At 28.8% G+C, this 14,037-nt stretch overlaps 2 protein-coding genes across 4 annotated transcripts; both read right to left on the bottom strand.

Moving 5' to 3' along the window:
- Positions 1-3,557: 3,557 nt before the first annotated feature.
- Not3 (CCR4-associated factor Not3) lies at positions 3,558-8,022 on the bottom strand. The gene is made up of 9 exons (XM_075733129.1): positions 7,704-8,022; positions 7,101-7,343; positions 6,873-7,015; positions 5,637-6,801; positions 4,810-5,567; positions 4,312-4,733; positions 4,092-4,245; positions 3,896-4,021; positions 3,558-3,837 (listed from the first exon to the last, which is right to left on the bottom strand). The coding sequence occupies exons 2-9, from the start codon at positions 7,123-7,125 to the stop codon at positions 3,739-3,741; spliced, it is 2,892 nt and encodes a 963-aa protein (XP_075589244.1). The 5' UTR covers positions 7,126-7,343; positions 7,704-8,022; the 3' UTR covers positions 3,558-3,738.
- Positions 8,023-8,411: 389 nt separating this feature from the next.
- Positions 8,412-13,743, bottom strand: LOC124497251 (serine/threonine-protein phosphatase PGAM5, mitochondrial). 3 transcript variants are annotated; one of them, XM_047060885.2, is made up of 2 exons: positions 11,382-13,743; positions 8,412-9,674 (listed from the first exon to the last, which is right to left on the bottom strand). In XM_047060885.2, exons 1-2 carry the CDS (start codon positions 11,994-11,996, stop codon positions 9,390-9,392), a joined length of 900 nt encoding a protein of 299 aa, XP_046916841.1. In that variant the 5' UTR covers positions 11,997-13,743; the 3' UTR covers positions 8,412-9,389. The 3 variants fall into 3 exon arrangements, with proteins under 3 accessions (XP_046916841.1, XP_075589248.1, XP_046916842.1); XM_075733133.1 differs by having other exon boundaries at positions 8,412-9,671; positions 11,367-13,735; XM_047060886.2 differs by having other exon boundaries at positions 8,412-9,671; positions 11,382-13,735.
- Positions 13,744-14,037: the final 294 nt, after the last annotated feature.

Below are 14,037 nucleotides of genomic sequence, written 5' to 3'. Positions count from 1 at the left end.
GCAGCAACAGGTTGTTTTTTGGGATTGAACGCAGGCTTCACTGTATTGCATTTATTTCAATGGCTATATCAATGAATGGATATTTTCAAAAACAAAAATTTTATGAGCACACAAAATCACTTTTATTTTCAAAAAAAATCAAGATATATATTCGTTCTACGAATGTTTTTGAAAACATTTTTTTTAGCACTTTTGTAGCCATTATTCAACAAATGACTAGACCATCATTCTTCGCCATACTGATGATGATTATTTGATGTTTGATGTTTGATTGATATTGCTTTGGTTTTAACCCCAATGTTTGCCTTTGCCTCGTCCACCACCATGACCGCCACGATAACCACCACCACCACCACCTCGTTTACCATGACCACCACCATAGCTACGGTGACCACCACCACCACCACCGTGTTTACGATAACCACCACCACCGCCACCACCATGTTTTCGGATACCACCACCGTGGCCACCATAACCACGAGCGGAAACAACAGCCATCATGGCGGCGATTATAAGAGCGAAAATAATCTATATATATGAAAAAAAACCGGTAAATGTAAATTTTTCATATTTCAATAAACTTACGGTGAATTTCATTTTTTTTTATGATTCGTAATATTTCAACAACAGTTGTTTGTTGGTTTGCTTGTTTGTTTGTTTGTTTGTTTGTGTGTTTGATGATGATTTTTGAATGTTCGGCCACTGGGCTTTTTATACCCTGAATGAATGTTTCAGAAAAAAAAGAAATTACTTTACCTTTGTGAACAATATGCAATATTTGTTGTACATTGACAACAGACAGACACATTAGTTAGAGATAAACGGTTTTCTTATTACCGTATGTTTCAATATGTATGAAATGAAAAAAAAGAGGTGGGGTTTTTGTTTTCTAAACATCTTTATTTTTATCACTTTAATATCATCCACATCCATTAAAAACGTGTTCCATGATGGATTCAACATCGATTTTTTTCTTCTTCTTGGAACCTATTTGTACATATGTAGCAATAAAATGAAGAAATGAATGAAAAAAAAGTATGGTACACTACACTAATGTAGTGGCACTGGCAATGATCATGATGATGAACATTGGACTTTAAATGGCTAACAATGATCATGATGATGATGATGATGGTGAGAACCACCACATTGAATACAAGTAATTGTCATTGTGATGATGATGATGATGATTTTCCTTTTTTTTCTCTTCATCTCATTTCCTTTTCAGTAAATCTTGATTTGAACTTTGAAAATTTTCAATGATAATCATTCATATATACGGATACCTTGGCATTGTCACATTGCATGTTGTGTTGTGGTGTTTCATTCATTCCATTCATTCACAAAGATTCAAGTTAATTTTTTCTGAATAAATTAACAAAAAAAAAAAATGATGATGATGATTATGATGATGAATCAATCATAACAATAATAATAATAATATTCTCATCCACAATACTATGTACATAAAAAACATGTGGCCTTTGTATACAAAGAGGAAAAATCTCTTTTTTTTTCATTATTCATCTTATTATTTATAAAAAGAAAGTTTAAGAAGAAGAAGAATAAGAAAGGAAATCGCTAAATTGTGAGGCATAATAATCAAAATTGGTAATTTTCATGATTTCATCAATTCATGAATCAAATTCAATCAAAATCAAATTTTGAATTGATAAGAAAACCAATTTTGAAACATTTCCCGTCCATTTACAATGAAAGATGATTGGAGCCTATCCGGAAAATTGGATGATAAATAGATATGTAAATGGCAAAGAAATTTGTTCCAAACACATTTTATTATTATTATTATCGATCAATTTGTGAAATAATGGCATTAAATGATGAGGAAATTAATTTTATTGAATCGATTAAATTTGTTTTTTTTTCATTCCATTTATCGTCAAATTATTTTTTCATGCAAATGGTGGAAGAAAAAAAAATCAAAAGTTCTGGAAACATTTTTTTTTTTTTTGAAACCTTGTTTTCGATTTATGGACTTTTGGATTTTGGAGAAAAAAAAACCTTCAATCAATCTAACACCATTATCATCATCATAATTATTACAAATTTTGTGATTGTAATTGTAATACTATAAATATATCACGAGGAAAAGTGGAAAAAAATAGCAATTAATAAAGCAAAAATAAAAAATAAAAAGAAAGTGATTTTCATTTTGTTTGCCGATGCCGTTGTTCTGCTACTAAGGTAATTGTTAATAAATAATGATCATGATTATGATGATGATGATGATAATAATGTTGACCTTCGAAAAATGTAATTATTTCAATTTCAATTTCAACTTTGGTCAGCAACATGAATTGGCAGAAAAAAAATATATATGCTCAGATACAACGTTCGAATCTGGACAAAATTCAAATAACAAAAGTGTTTATAAATAAATGTATGAAATTAAGAGGGAAAAAAATCAGATTTGATTTAATCATAAATTTGAAACAGGATATGACTTGTATCTTGTTATATACACGTGCATTGTTTTTTTTTTCGTCTGACACGTGCAACCCTTCTCTCCTTTATTATATTATCATTATCATGATGACTTTGTGGATTTTTTTTTCTCATTTGACAAATGACAATTTTATGTTTAAATTTATCATACACATCATTTCATGGATTTGTTCAGCTCCATTTTATTTCCTCATTTAATTGTTTTAGATTTTTTTTTAACATCCAATTTTTTTTCATCATTATTTCCATTTCAAATGATGACGACATTGAATTTGTGCAATTTTAAAGAGAATTTTTTGTTATTTTATCAAATTCTGAATTGTTTATATAAAGGCAAAACAGTAAAGGAAAAATTAAAAACACGCAGTAGAAAAAAAAAGATATGCTCCAAGGCAATAACAGCAACAACGTAAAGATGTCGATGACCAAGACCATCATGATCATCATGAACAACAACATCATTATCATCGTCAATATCAAACACAACAAATATACAAACATAACGAAAAAAAAACAAAAAAATGATGGTGTTTTACATTGAAGCAAAACAAAACAAAACAAAACAAAACAAAAAAAAACGAGAAAAAGAAAAATTCAATTACAAACTACATGAATGGAAACAAAGGTCATCAATCCAATAGATCTAGCATCAACAAGACATTGAACGTTAATAAATTGATAAACAACCAACAAACAAACCGCGCACACACACACACATTGAAATTTAATTAATTAAAAATAAAAATTCGATTCATCATTTAGGAATTGCCAGAATTGAAATTTACTTTTCAATTTAAATTGTTAATGATTTGCATATATTTAAAATAATGATAATTTCATATAATAATAATAATAATAATAATAAGTAACAAAGAATCATCATCATCATCATGATCATCATTATTAAATCGACATCACACCAATTGTGATTGGCTCAAGCAAATTTATATATATTAAAAAAAAATTACATGACAGACACATTACAAGTAATTTATATTTTTTGTTTGTTTGTTTGATTCAACAAAAATTAATAAAGAATATTCTCTTAGTGATTTTTAATCATCATATATATATAGAATGAAATAGAGATACACACAAAGAATCATTTCAATTTTATTTTATTTTTGACATTGAAATAGAAATCCAAAATTGAATGTGATAGTGGTGATAATGTTGGTAGTGATGTGAAATGAATTTTCTTCTTATCTTGAACATAAGAGATATAAACATGAAAATAGAACAAAGAATATGAAATTTTAGAATTTTTCCGCTTCAATTCAATTCTTTATCTTCGAGATATCTGTATTCAAATGTAAAGTTGTCTTTTTTACGTTGAATCCATTTTTCGAAATCAAAATAAATATAGGTTCCCTGGTTGATAAAACAAAATATTAATTAGAAAAAAAAATCTTCGAGACCCACAACATACCTGTTCATAATCATCGGTTATTAATTTTGGTTCTTCGAGTCTTTGAAACCACATCATATGTTTTGTATGAAAACGCCAGGATTTATTCTTCAATGTTTTAGCTGCCATATATTGTGCTTTTGTTCCCTTTTTTTATATAAATGAAACAAAAATGATTTTTTTTCACATGATTAAATCAAAAAAAAAAAAAAATTACCTCCATATAATAAAAGATGAAAAATAATGTTTCCGGTGTTAGACGATCATAGAAATCAATATTGTGGAATTGAGGCAACGGTTGATTAGGAAAACTAGACATACTAGACATCTGTGAATATGTATTATTTTGTGGTAGTTTTATATGCAATGGTCTATTTTCAATTAAAAAATAATCAATTAAATATCATTATTACAAATGGATAATTAATCAAACAAACCTTAATCGATACGAATCGATCGGAATAATAGGTTGACGAAACGCTGCATCAAGTAAATGCATATTAAATAATGTTTGCTTTGTAATGGTTGGCTTGTTTGGTTGACTTGACAACATTGTCGATGAATAAAAATTCTGTGATTGTGGTGGCTGATTCGGCTGTGTTTGTTGCTGTAGTTGTTGTTGTTGTTGATTAACAAGATTATTCAATTGATTTTGAATATTTGCATTTTTGGTCACATCGACTTGTTGCTGTGATATGTTCATTTGATTCGGCGGCTGTTGTGATGGTGGTGGTTGTGGCTGCTGCTGCTGTTGTTGTGGTTTGTTTTGTTGGTTAACAGTTGTTGCCATATTAGTTGGTGGTGAAACAGATGAAACTGGCACATTTGCTGTCTGCATTTGTCGCTGATGCATCATTAGCTATAGAAATGATGATTTATCATGATTAAATAAAAAATGGGGATAAAATTATAGAAAATGATGATTAAATACATACATTATTTTTCAATAAATTTGCATGATTAAGATGATCAAGATGTTGAAATGATTGTTGCTGTTGATTCGAATTTGGTTGATTCGCTGCTAGATCATTTAAATGAACAGCTGATAATTGATTATTCAGAACGGCACTTTGTCCAGCGGCATTAGCCATTAATGCTGGAGATAATAAAGCATTTGCTTGAGGTGTATCGCCACCAATAAGATCACTATCTATGTTACTCGGTGCAGTATTCGTTACCGATGGTGGTAACATTCCTTGAGCTACAGCTGCTGCTGCTAAACCCTTAAGATTTTCAACATTCGTTATTCCTTTATAACCATTTAGTAAGTGATTATTTTGTAGCAAATATTGTTGTTGTTGAGGCGTCAATTGAATCGGAGGAGGTTGTTGTTGTTGTTGAGTCGAATTTGCATTATTTGATACGATTGCCGCAAGATTGGATGTATTCCATGGATTTGTTTGATTAGGATTCGTATTATTTACAACAGCGGTTGGTGCCGATGTTATCGTTGATGCAGCGGCAGCTGCTGCACTATATAATGTTACCACTGTTGATGTTGATGGATGATTATTATTATTAATTGATGATGAATCATTCGATTGTTGTAAATTCGAATCATTCGTCGCCGTTGTGACCGAAGATGTTGATGAGATTTTTGTTGCTGTTGACGACAACGATGATGACGATGATAATGATGTTCCAGAACCGGTAACTGATGAGGCAACTGCGGCAGCATAAGGTGTTGTTGTAACTATTTTATCGATAAACAAAATAATTGAAATCAAAAAATGAAAAATCAAAAAAAAAAAAAAAAACAAACCTGATTGCGTTGTGGAAGTATTGTTGCTCAGAATATTTTTCACAGATGAATTAGCCCATACGGTTGTTGTGATCTTATTATTATTATTACCTGAAGACGATTGATTTGTCACAGATGTAATTGACGATGTAGACGTTAGTGTACTATTGTTATGATGATTGGATGATACACTATTCGTAATGAATGAAAATTCTGTTGAATTATTATTATTAATATTGTTTGCTGACAATGGATTATTATTGTTGTTGTTATTCTGAATATTCATTGCCGATTTCGACAATGTAGATGAAGATGTCGTTGTTGCCGTTGATGTCGTATTGGTGGAATGATGACTATTATTACTATGTTGTTGTTGTTGTTGTTGTTGAAGACCAGGACTTGGTGCCGGCGATTCATTCGCTGACGATGAATTTGAATAGGCATTTTGGTTATTGTTATTATTCTCAGATGATGAATTACTATCAACATTTTCCATATTAGCCGTTGTCGTACTATTATTATTATTCGCTGTTGATGACGTTGTTGAATTATCATTATTTGATTTGGTTGATGAAGATCCTGTTGAATTTTTACCAGCAGCACCAGCTAGTACATTGGTTAAATCTACTACATTATTTGCACGGAATGCTTGCATATCTTCAAGATCAAGATCATCATAGATATATTCATTATCTTGAAATTCCGTATCTTGTGATGATTCAATATAATATTCAATATCATCTTTGATTTTTTTGATCTGTTCCACTTCTACGGTTTCATTATCTAACATTCGCATTAATGTTTCCAATTGTTTGATATGATAACGATGTTTTTCCACACGATTCTTAACGCAATCATGTCGTTCCTGTTTTTCACGATCTTTTTTACTTTTCTTCTGCGTTGTTTGTAGATTTTCTAATTCACTTTCAAATAGTTCAACTTGTTCGGATAATTTTTCAATCGAATTCGATAGCCAATTAGTGATTTCATCTTTCTCTTTTTGTGCCGGATCTAATTTCTGTGCTGCACCTAGTCCTTCTTTTGAATAAGCTTTTGTTTTGGTTTCACGTTCAACCACTTTAAAACGTTCCATTTGCATTTCAATTAATCGCCGATAATTACTTAGATCTCTTTTATCTTTCACTTCACTGGATGCTAACCATGTTTTTATTTGATCACGTTGTCTCTATGAATTTTGGATAAAAAAATGATTCAAATGTTAAATTAACGATAAAATTATAATTATCAATTAAATACCTGTAATTTTTTAATCTCTTTTTTGAGATCAGCTTCATATTTTTCTTTTTGATTAGCATTGGTGGCATTATGAACTTTAAGCCAAATCTCTTCGAATGTTTCGACACCTTCATTTACTTTTTTCAAACATCTATCAATTTCAGCTGTTTGTGTGTCAGCGAAACAATGAAAAAAATTTAAATCAAACATATATGAGTATATCGAAAGAATCGTTCTACAAAAACATACCTAATAATTTTCTTCTATCCGCCATTATGATTATTATTTATGCTGATTATTATTATGATAAATATGATGACAATGATGGTTGTTTTGATGATGAAATTGATTTTTATGATGATTCCAATGATGCATTTAATTTGATTGTAATTGAAATCTCATTCAACTCAATATACGACAATAAAATGTCGAATGATTTGATTCGATTTGATCTCGTTTTTTTTTATTTCGTTGTTGTTGTTGTTTTGGTAACTATTTTAATGAAAAAAAAAAAAACAAAAACAAACAAAAGGATAAAAAGTTAATTTTTTTCAACCCAAAACAAGATTCGAATGACAACAATGATGGTTATGGCAATTTGATTCGAATTTCATCATCGACAATCATCATCATAATAGAGTCAGTTTTATGTTTGACAAAATTATATTGTCTGATTAATCGTTCAAAAATCAATGTTTCAATTGTCATGACAATTGTTTTTGTTTGTTCAATAAAGAATTGAAAAACAAAAATTTTCACAAATTTCAGATATTTTAATTTCGAATTTTTATCACAACAATATCTAGTGACTCATCTATTGATTATAATCAAAAATAAATCCAAAATACATACATTACAAATGAATGAATTGATCAATTCAATTGAATCCAGATACGAAACGAAACGAAACGAAACGAAACAAAACGGAAAAAAACGTTTGGCGCGTTGGTCAAGATTAATTCGAAAAAAAGCAATAACAAAAATGATTATGATGACAATGTTTCAATACAAACAAATAAACAATGATAAATTATATAATGAGAAATTCGAAAACTTGGATTTTCTTTTCACACACACACACACACAAAGAAAAAAACTTTTTGTTTTTACAATGAAAGATTCCAATATCAGAAAAAAAAATTTTTTTTTTTGTTCTTCGAAAATCGTGATCATAATCATCATCACCAGCAGCAGTATCAGCATCAGCATCAGCATTCATACACACACAATATTGTTGCTCGAACAGCTAAAACAAAAAAAGTAGTAGCAAATATAAAAGTAGCTCCAGATTTCAACCACACACACCACACACACACACACACACTCATCATCATCCAACACTCATTGTGTGTGTATGTGTGTTCATTAATATTCGACCATTTCAACATGATTGGTTTTGATTGTGTTGAAATAGAAAAACGTGCACGTTTTTTTTTTAAATAATTCGAATATAATTTTTTTGCACGGGTTTAAATTTCGAAACAATCAAAAAACGAGAAAAGCGCGCGCGAAATTTTTTTTTCTTTTTTTTCTTGTTCATACAAAACAAATAAATTTCAAAATTCAACAACAATAACAACAACACAAAGTTGTTGATGATAAGTTTAATTTTAAATGGCAAAAAAAAAGAATGAATAAATGAATGAATGAAGAAAATCAGATTTGAGAAACAAAAAAAAAAATTGAAAATCTGAAAAAAATAATAATGATCCTAATGAACAAACAAACAAACAAAAAAAAAATAATTTGATCATCAATAAATCGATGATCAAAATAATAATGACTATATTATTATTTATAATTTACACATAATGATTATGACAATGTTGAGATTATATAAGTGATTATAACAATGAAAATTGAAATCAAAAGATAATTTTCAAATGAAAAGAAGAGAAAAAATTGATTGAAATGATTACAATATATGAAAAAAAAATTGGAAGAGAATTTTTCAATTGATTCCATTCTGATTGAATTGAAATCAATTATTGAAGAAAAGAAGAATTCTATAACGGAAAAAAAGCCAACAATAAACATTTGATGTGAAAATTTGTTTCCGGTATGTGTGTATGAGTGTATGTAAATTGTTTATATGAATTTGAATGTTCGTATCAATTTGTTGAGAAAAGTAACAGTAGTAGAGTGGTAGTAGATTCATATAAAAAATATATAATGTAGATGTGTGTGTGTGTGTGTATATATCTGTATTGAAAGTGTTTTGAGATTTGTTTTTTTTTAAATCGATACGAATAAATATGATGATGATGATGACGATGATTGAATTTTTTTTCTTGTTTTTTATGATGAAATCGTTTTTTTTTCATATGGCAACATGATCCAGACTATCAAAGATCGATGATGATGATGATGATGAGGATGGCAATATTGAAAATTCGATGATTGATTTAAAAATTACAAAATGAATAAATCCATACACGTATTATATATGTTTATCAAATGATAAAATTCTTCTAATATTTTTTTTTTTTACTTATTATCGGCACTTTTTTTTAGTATTTTCACTGATTATTATTACTACTAATTGGTCGTCATTTGAGCACGAGATAAATGGCCAGTATCACCAACCGTATAGACAATAACACGTCCACTTGGTTTGATGGCAACCCATGTCATACTACAATTATATAATGAAAATCTTAGCCATCCTTCCGGTGGAAATTGTAATGCACGACAAACAAAATAACGAATCACATTTCCATGACAGACAAGTATATCGTAGCTATCTTGTTTCTGTGATGGATCAGCACGATGAAAATATTTTCGAAATGCACTTTCAATACGGGCACCATCCTGGAAAAACTGCTATAGAAATTTTTTTTTCACAACAAAAAATCAAACAAATGAAAAGTAAACAAAAAAAAATTAGTAATTGAAAAATTTAAATTAAAAAACAGCAAAAAAAAAATTATCATTCAATGACAACAGAAAATGCCAGTGGCGAGGACACATCATTGTTTGTGTGTATATAAACAGGAAAACCAAATCATATTTGTTGTCAATAAACAGAGAGAGAGAGAAAGAAAAAAAAATCTAACACTTTGTCATAATGTCGCAATGTCAAAATAATCAACAAGAAAAAAAAAGAATTGAATGGATTTTGATCAAGGAAATTTTCCATTTTTTCGCCGTTGATGTTGTTGTTGTTGTTGTTGCAAACATTCTCCATTCAGATTTAATTCCAAAGAACGAAAGGGATGATGATTTGCCTTATCTTTTTTAGCTCTCAAATAGGCCAAATATAAAATCCTAATCCTAATCATTCATCATTCATAATTATGGTAATACCCTGAATATAAAATCTATATGAAAAATTATCAATGACGATTGATCGAATGGAGAATGAAAAAAAAATTTTGGTTTTGGTTTTTTTCTCCAATAAAGTCTATGTGATAATAAACTCTCTATATATTATAGACTAAATTATTATTTCAACATTCAAGAGAAAAAAAAATGATGATGAAAATTTATTTATTATTTTTTTTCTGTTAAATTAATTGATTTAATCGATCGATTGATTGCAAATGATTAGATAATAATCAATCAGATTTTTCATCATCATCATCATCATTTGATTAATTCATTTTGAATGAAATAATCAAATTCAGAAAACCAAACAAACACAAACACACACACACATTATTAACCATGTTCATACCACCATCATCATCATCATCACGAGATTTTCAAATACATACAGTTGTATTAAAATGATAATAATGGTTTTGAATGAAAAAAAAATTGACAGAAGATAATTTACATGATGTTGATGATGATGATGATGGAAAAGAAGGAGAAACAAATATCCTAACCATCGATATAAATCCCCTTTTGAGACAAACAAACAAAAAAAAAAACAGAAACAACCTAATTGTGGTTAAGGGGAAAAAAGATAAATAAATGAAAAAAAAAATCAAACCAATGTGGAAACAAGCAGCGTGGGAAATAACAAGGAATTGACATTTTTTTTCTGCACTTTAGCTTTGTTTTGTTCAAATGAATCTAAACACAAAACAAAGAAAATGCGTATAGCTCATCATTAGCTGTTTGAATGATGAATATGGTTTTTTTTGTTTCAAAAAAAAAAAATTAAATAATCCATTAATGATTGCTATATAAAACCTAAATGAATATGTTAAAAGAATTTCGTTTTGAAGATTCACAATTCTTATTTTGAAAGAAAGACCTTGAAAACACATCTAAGAATATCCATAATCTTTAAATTTTTTTTTACTACAACTACATTCCTATAAAAATAACGGTTAGAATTTTGTTTCAATGAAAAAAAAAATTTAAGATTTTGTGTTAGAGAATTTAACAAAACTTTTTTCTTTTGTAGAAAAAAAAACCCAAAACCAAAAATCGAATATTTTCAGCAATCAAAAACAAATTACAAAGAATTACTTGCATTGTCATGAATGAATAAAAATGTCAAAAGTTAAATTGAGAAAAATAAAACATTTTCCGGTGTAAATAATATAATAACATAATATATACAAATAATGTTGATACCTTTGGTTCAGGTTTCCAATTGGAAATTGGTGGCTCCGGTACGATTGGTGAACCTTCACGAATAAAATCACATGCAGTCATCGGTATATCCGGTAGATGTGTATGTATAATTTCTGCCGTTTCGGTTGCACGTGTCATTGTTGATTTTATAATACGTGTATATGGTAGATCTAATTCTTTTAATCTTTCACCAATACGATTAGCCTGATCACGGCCTAATGATGTTAGCTGCCGTAATTCATCAGTATCGGCATCCATACGATATTGGCCATGTCGTATTAATAATAGATGTCTTGTTGCTGTTGATTTTGCCTTTTCTAAACGACGATTATAATCATCTTGATCACATTCAGGTAATGAACCAAAATCACCTTTTATTGGTGCTATTAATGAATTCGGTTCACGTCTATCCCAATTATAATCCCATTTTGTTGCTATATAATTATGTAGATTTATAAATTTATAATCAGGTAATAATAATGAGGCAGATGATGCATGTGCTTTAAAACTTTCAGTATCTTTATGTAGACCGGTAAATAATACGGCTGCAGCTGCACCACAACCAGCTAGACCGGCAGCCAATAAAAGTTTTTTCGTTCCACGAAGTATAGACATTTGGTGTTTTTTTTTATGACAAACAAAAAAATTTTTATTATCAATTATACAACAACAACGACGAGGACGACGACGACGAAAATGATGATGATGATGATTACTAATCAAACAAAATGACAATGTCAAAAACAGACAAATAAAAAATAAATCTGTCCAGTACAAACATACACACACACACACAGAGACAGTAGATTCTTGAAAACAATTAGAAAAAAAAACAACAACAATTTGTTCATGTCACAACGACAAAGCAGAAAAAAAATGTTCAAGCAAAAATATTGCGTTCATTCAATGATGATGATGATGAAAACAATAATCAAGATGACATTATCATTTGGCCAACAAAATCCAAATACACCATACACACACACACATACAAAGACACAATGTACAAACTAATACAATGTTGACTTTGATTCGAAAATCAATCAGAAAACTGACTCGAGACTATTCGATGATGATAACACACATATATAGCAAAAATGAGATTTTGATAATATGGACTTTCGATAATCTTCGTCATTGATTATAATTGATTTGAATTGGATTGTTCCCTTTTTTTGAATCAAATTTTTTCTTTATTCAATCAATAATTCTGTAATTTTTGTTGAATTCAAATTTACTATTGACAAATACTTTATTGATGATGATGATGATGACAGACAACAAAAGAAGCGATTGTCAAATAGAAATGAAACAATATTTGGTCGCATTTTTGGGCGCTGATTAAATGGCTTGTATTAGTAATTTGATTTTTTTTTTGGTGCCTTGTTACTCAATGATGCAAGAATATGGAAAAGAATCTTTGAAAAATGATTAAAGATCAATCAAAGATGAAGATACATTGTCACATTAAGCAACAGATTGATTGAATAAAGTCAATTTTGTTTTGTTTTTTTTTTGCAATAATAGATATACGAAATAAATGTTTTTTTTTATATCGAGGCCAACAACAGTAGTTATCAGTAGTAGTTGAATTGGAAAAAAAACAACACTGTATTGATCATTAACACAACAAATGAAAAAAAAATCGAATGATTTTTTGTTTCAATCGATTTTCAATCTAAATGGCTAATACATAACCATATCGTTGTGAAAAAAATTTGTCTTCAGAAACAAAAAATTTTCGGACACAATTTGATGATTTACAGATGCAATTTTTAAGATGATGATTGATTTGGTCATTCATTAACACATTATCAGATCAGCAAAATCAACACAATGTCAGAATTTCATTTTTATTCTTTTTTTCTTCTCAATAAATCGACAACCATAACCATAAATTTGGGAAAAATTAGTTGGTAATTAATTTATCGTAAAGATTTTGATGAAAAAAAAATCTTAATCTTAATTTTTAAGATCTTAAAAATCAAAAAAAAAAAAAAAAAAAAAATGCAGCACACATATACATCATCAGTACAAATGTAACACACACACACAACACACACATACACATATAAAATCGAACATATACCGAGCAACAGCATCATCATCAACAAACGAAACATAAAAAAACTATATCTATATGGTCACAATGAAAAACTTTATGTATCACATCTAGCAGTTTTAATCATTTCAAATGTTTCATTTTTGTATACCACTACCCAGTAGAACATAACCTAAGACATTTAATTGTGACTACACCCTACAACCACCATATATAACGTTGATCATTCATGATTGAAATGAATAATGAAGAATGAAGAAAAATTCTCACAATTTCGTTAAATTGAAAAAAAATTTCTCCATCTCTCTCTCTCTCTCTTCATTTTATTCCGGCTTGATATTTTTTTTTTTTTTTTTGGCAATTCAGAAAATTAAAAGTTCCTACTACAATTTTTTTCTACTTTTGTGTGTGCATTTTTTTTTTTTTTGACTACATCTACACACATGTGGGCCAACATGTTCAAATGAATTAATTAACGAAAAAAAAACGCATGTAAATTTTGACTGTCCTCCCACTTGTACACACACACACAAAAAGTAGAAGCAAATAAAAATGTAAACATTTTGATGATGATGCTCCGCCTTTTGAATTTAA

The sequence above is a fragment of the Dermatophagoides farinae genome, chromosome 7 (assembly GCF_024713945.1).
Source record: "Dermatophagoides farinae isolate YC_2012a chromosome 7, ASM2471394v1, whole genome shotgun sequence".
Lineage (NCBI taxonomy): Eukaryota > Metazoa > Arthropoda > Arachnida > Sarcoptiformes > Pyroglyphidae > Dermatophagoides > Dermatophagoides farinae.
The sequence above is the reverse complement of the archived record's forward strand: the minus strand, read 5'-3'. Positions and strand labels throughout refer to the sequence as shown.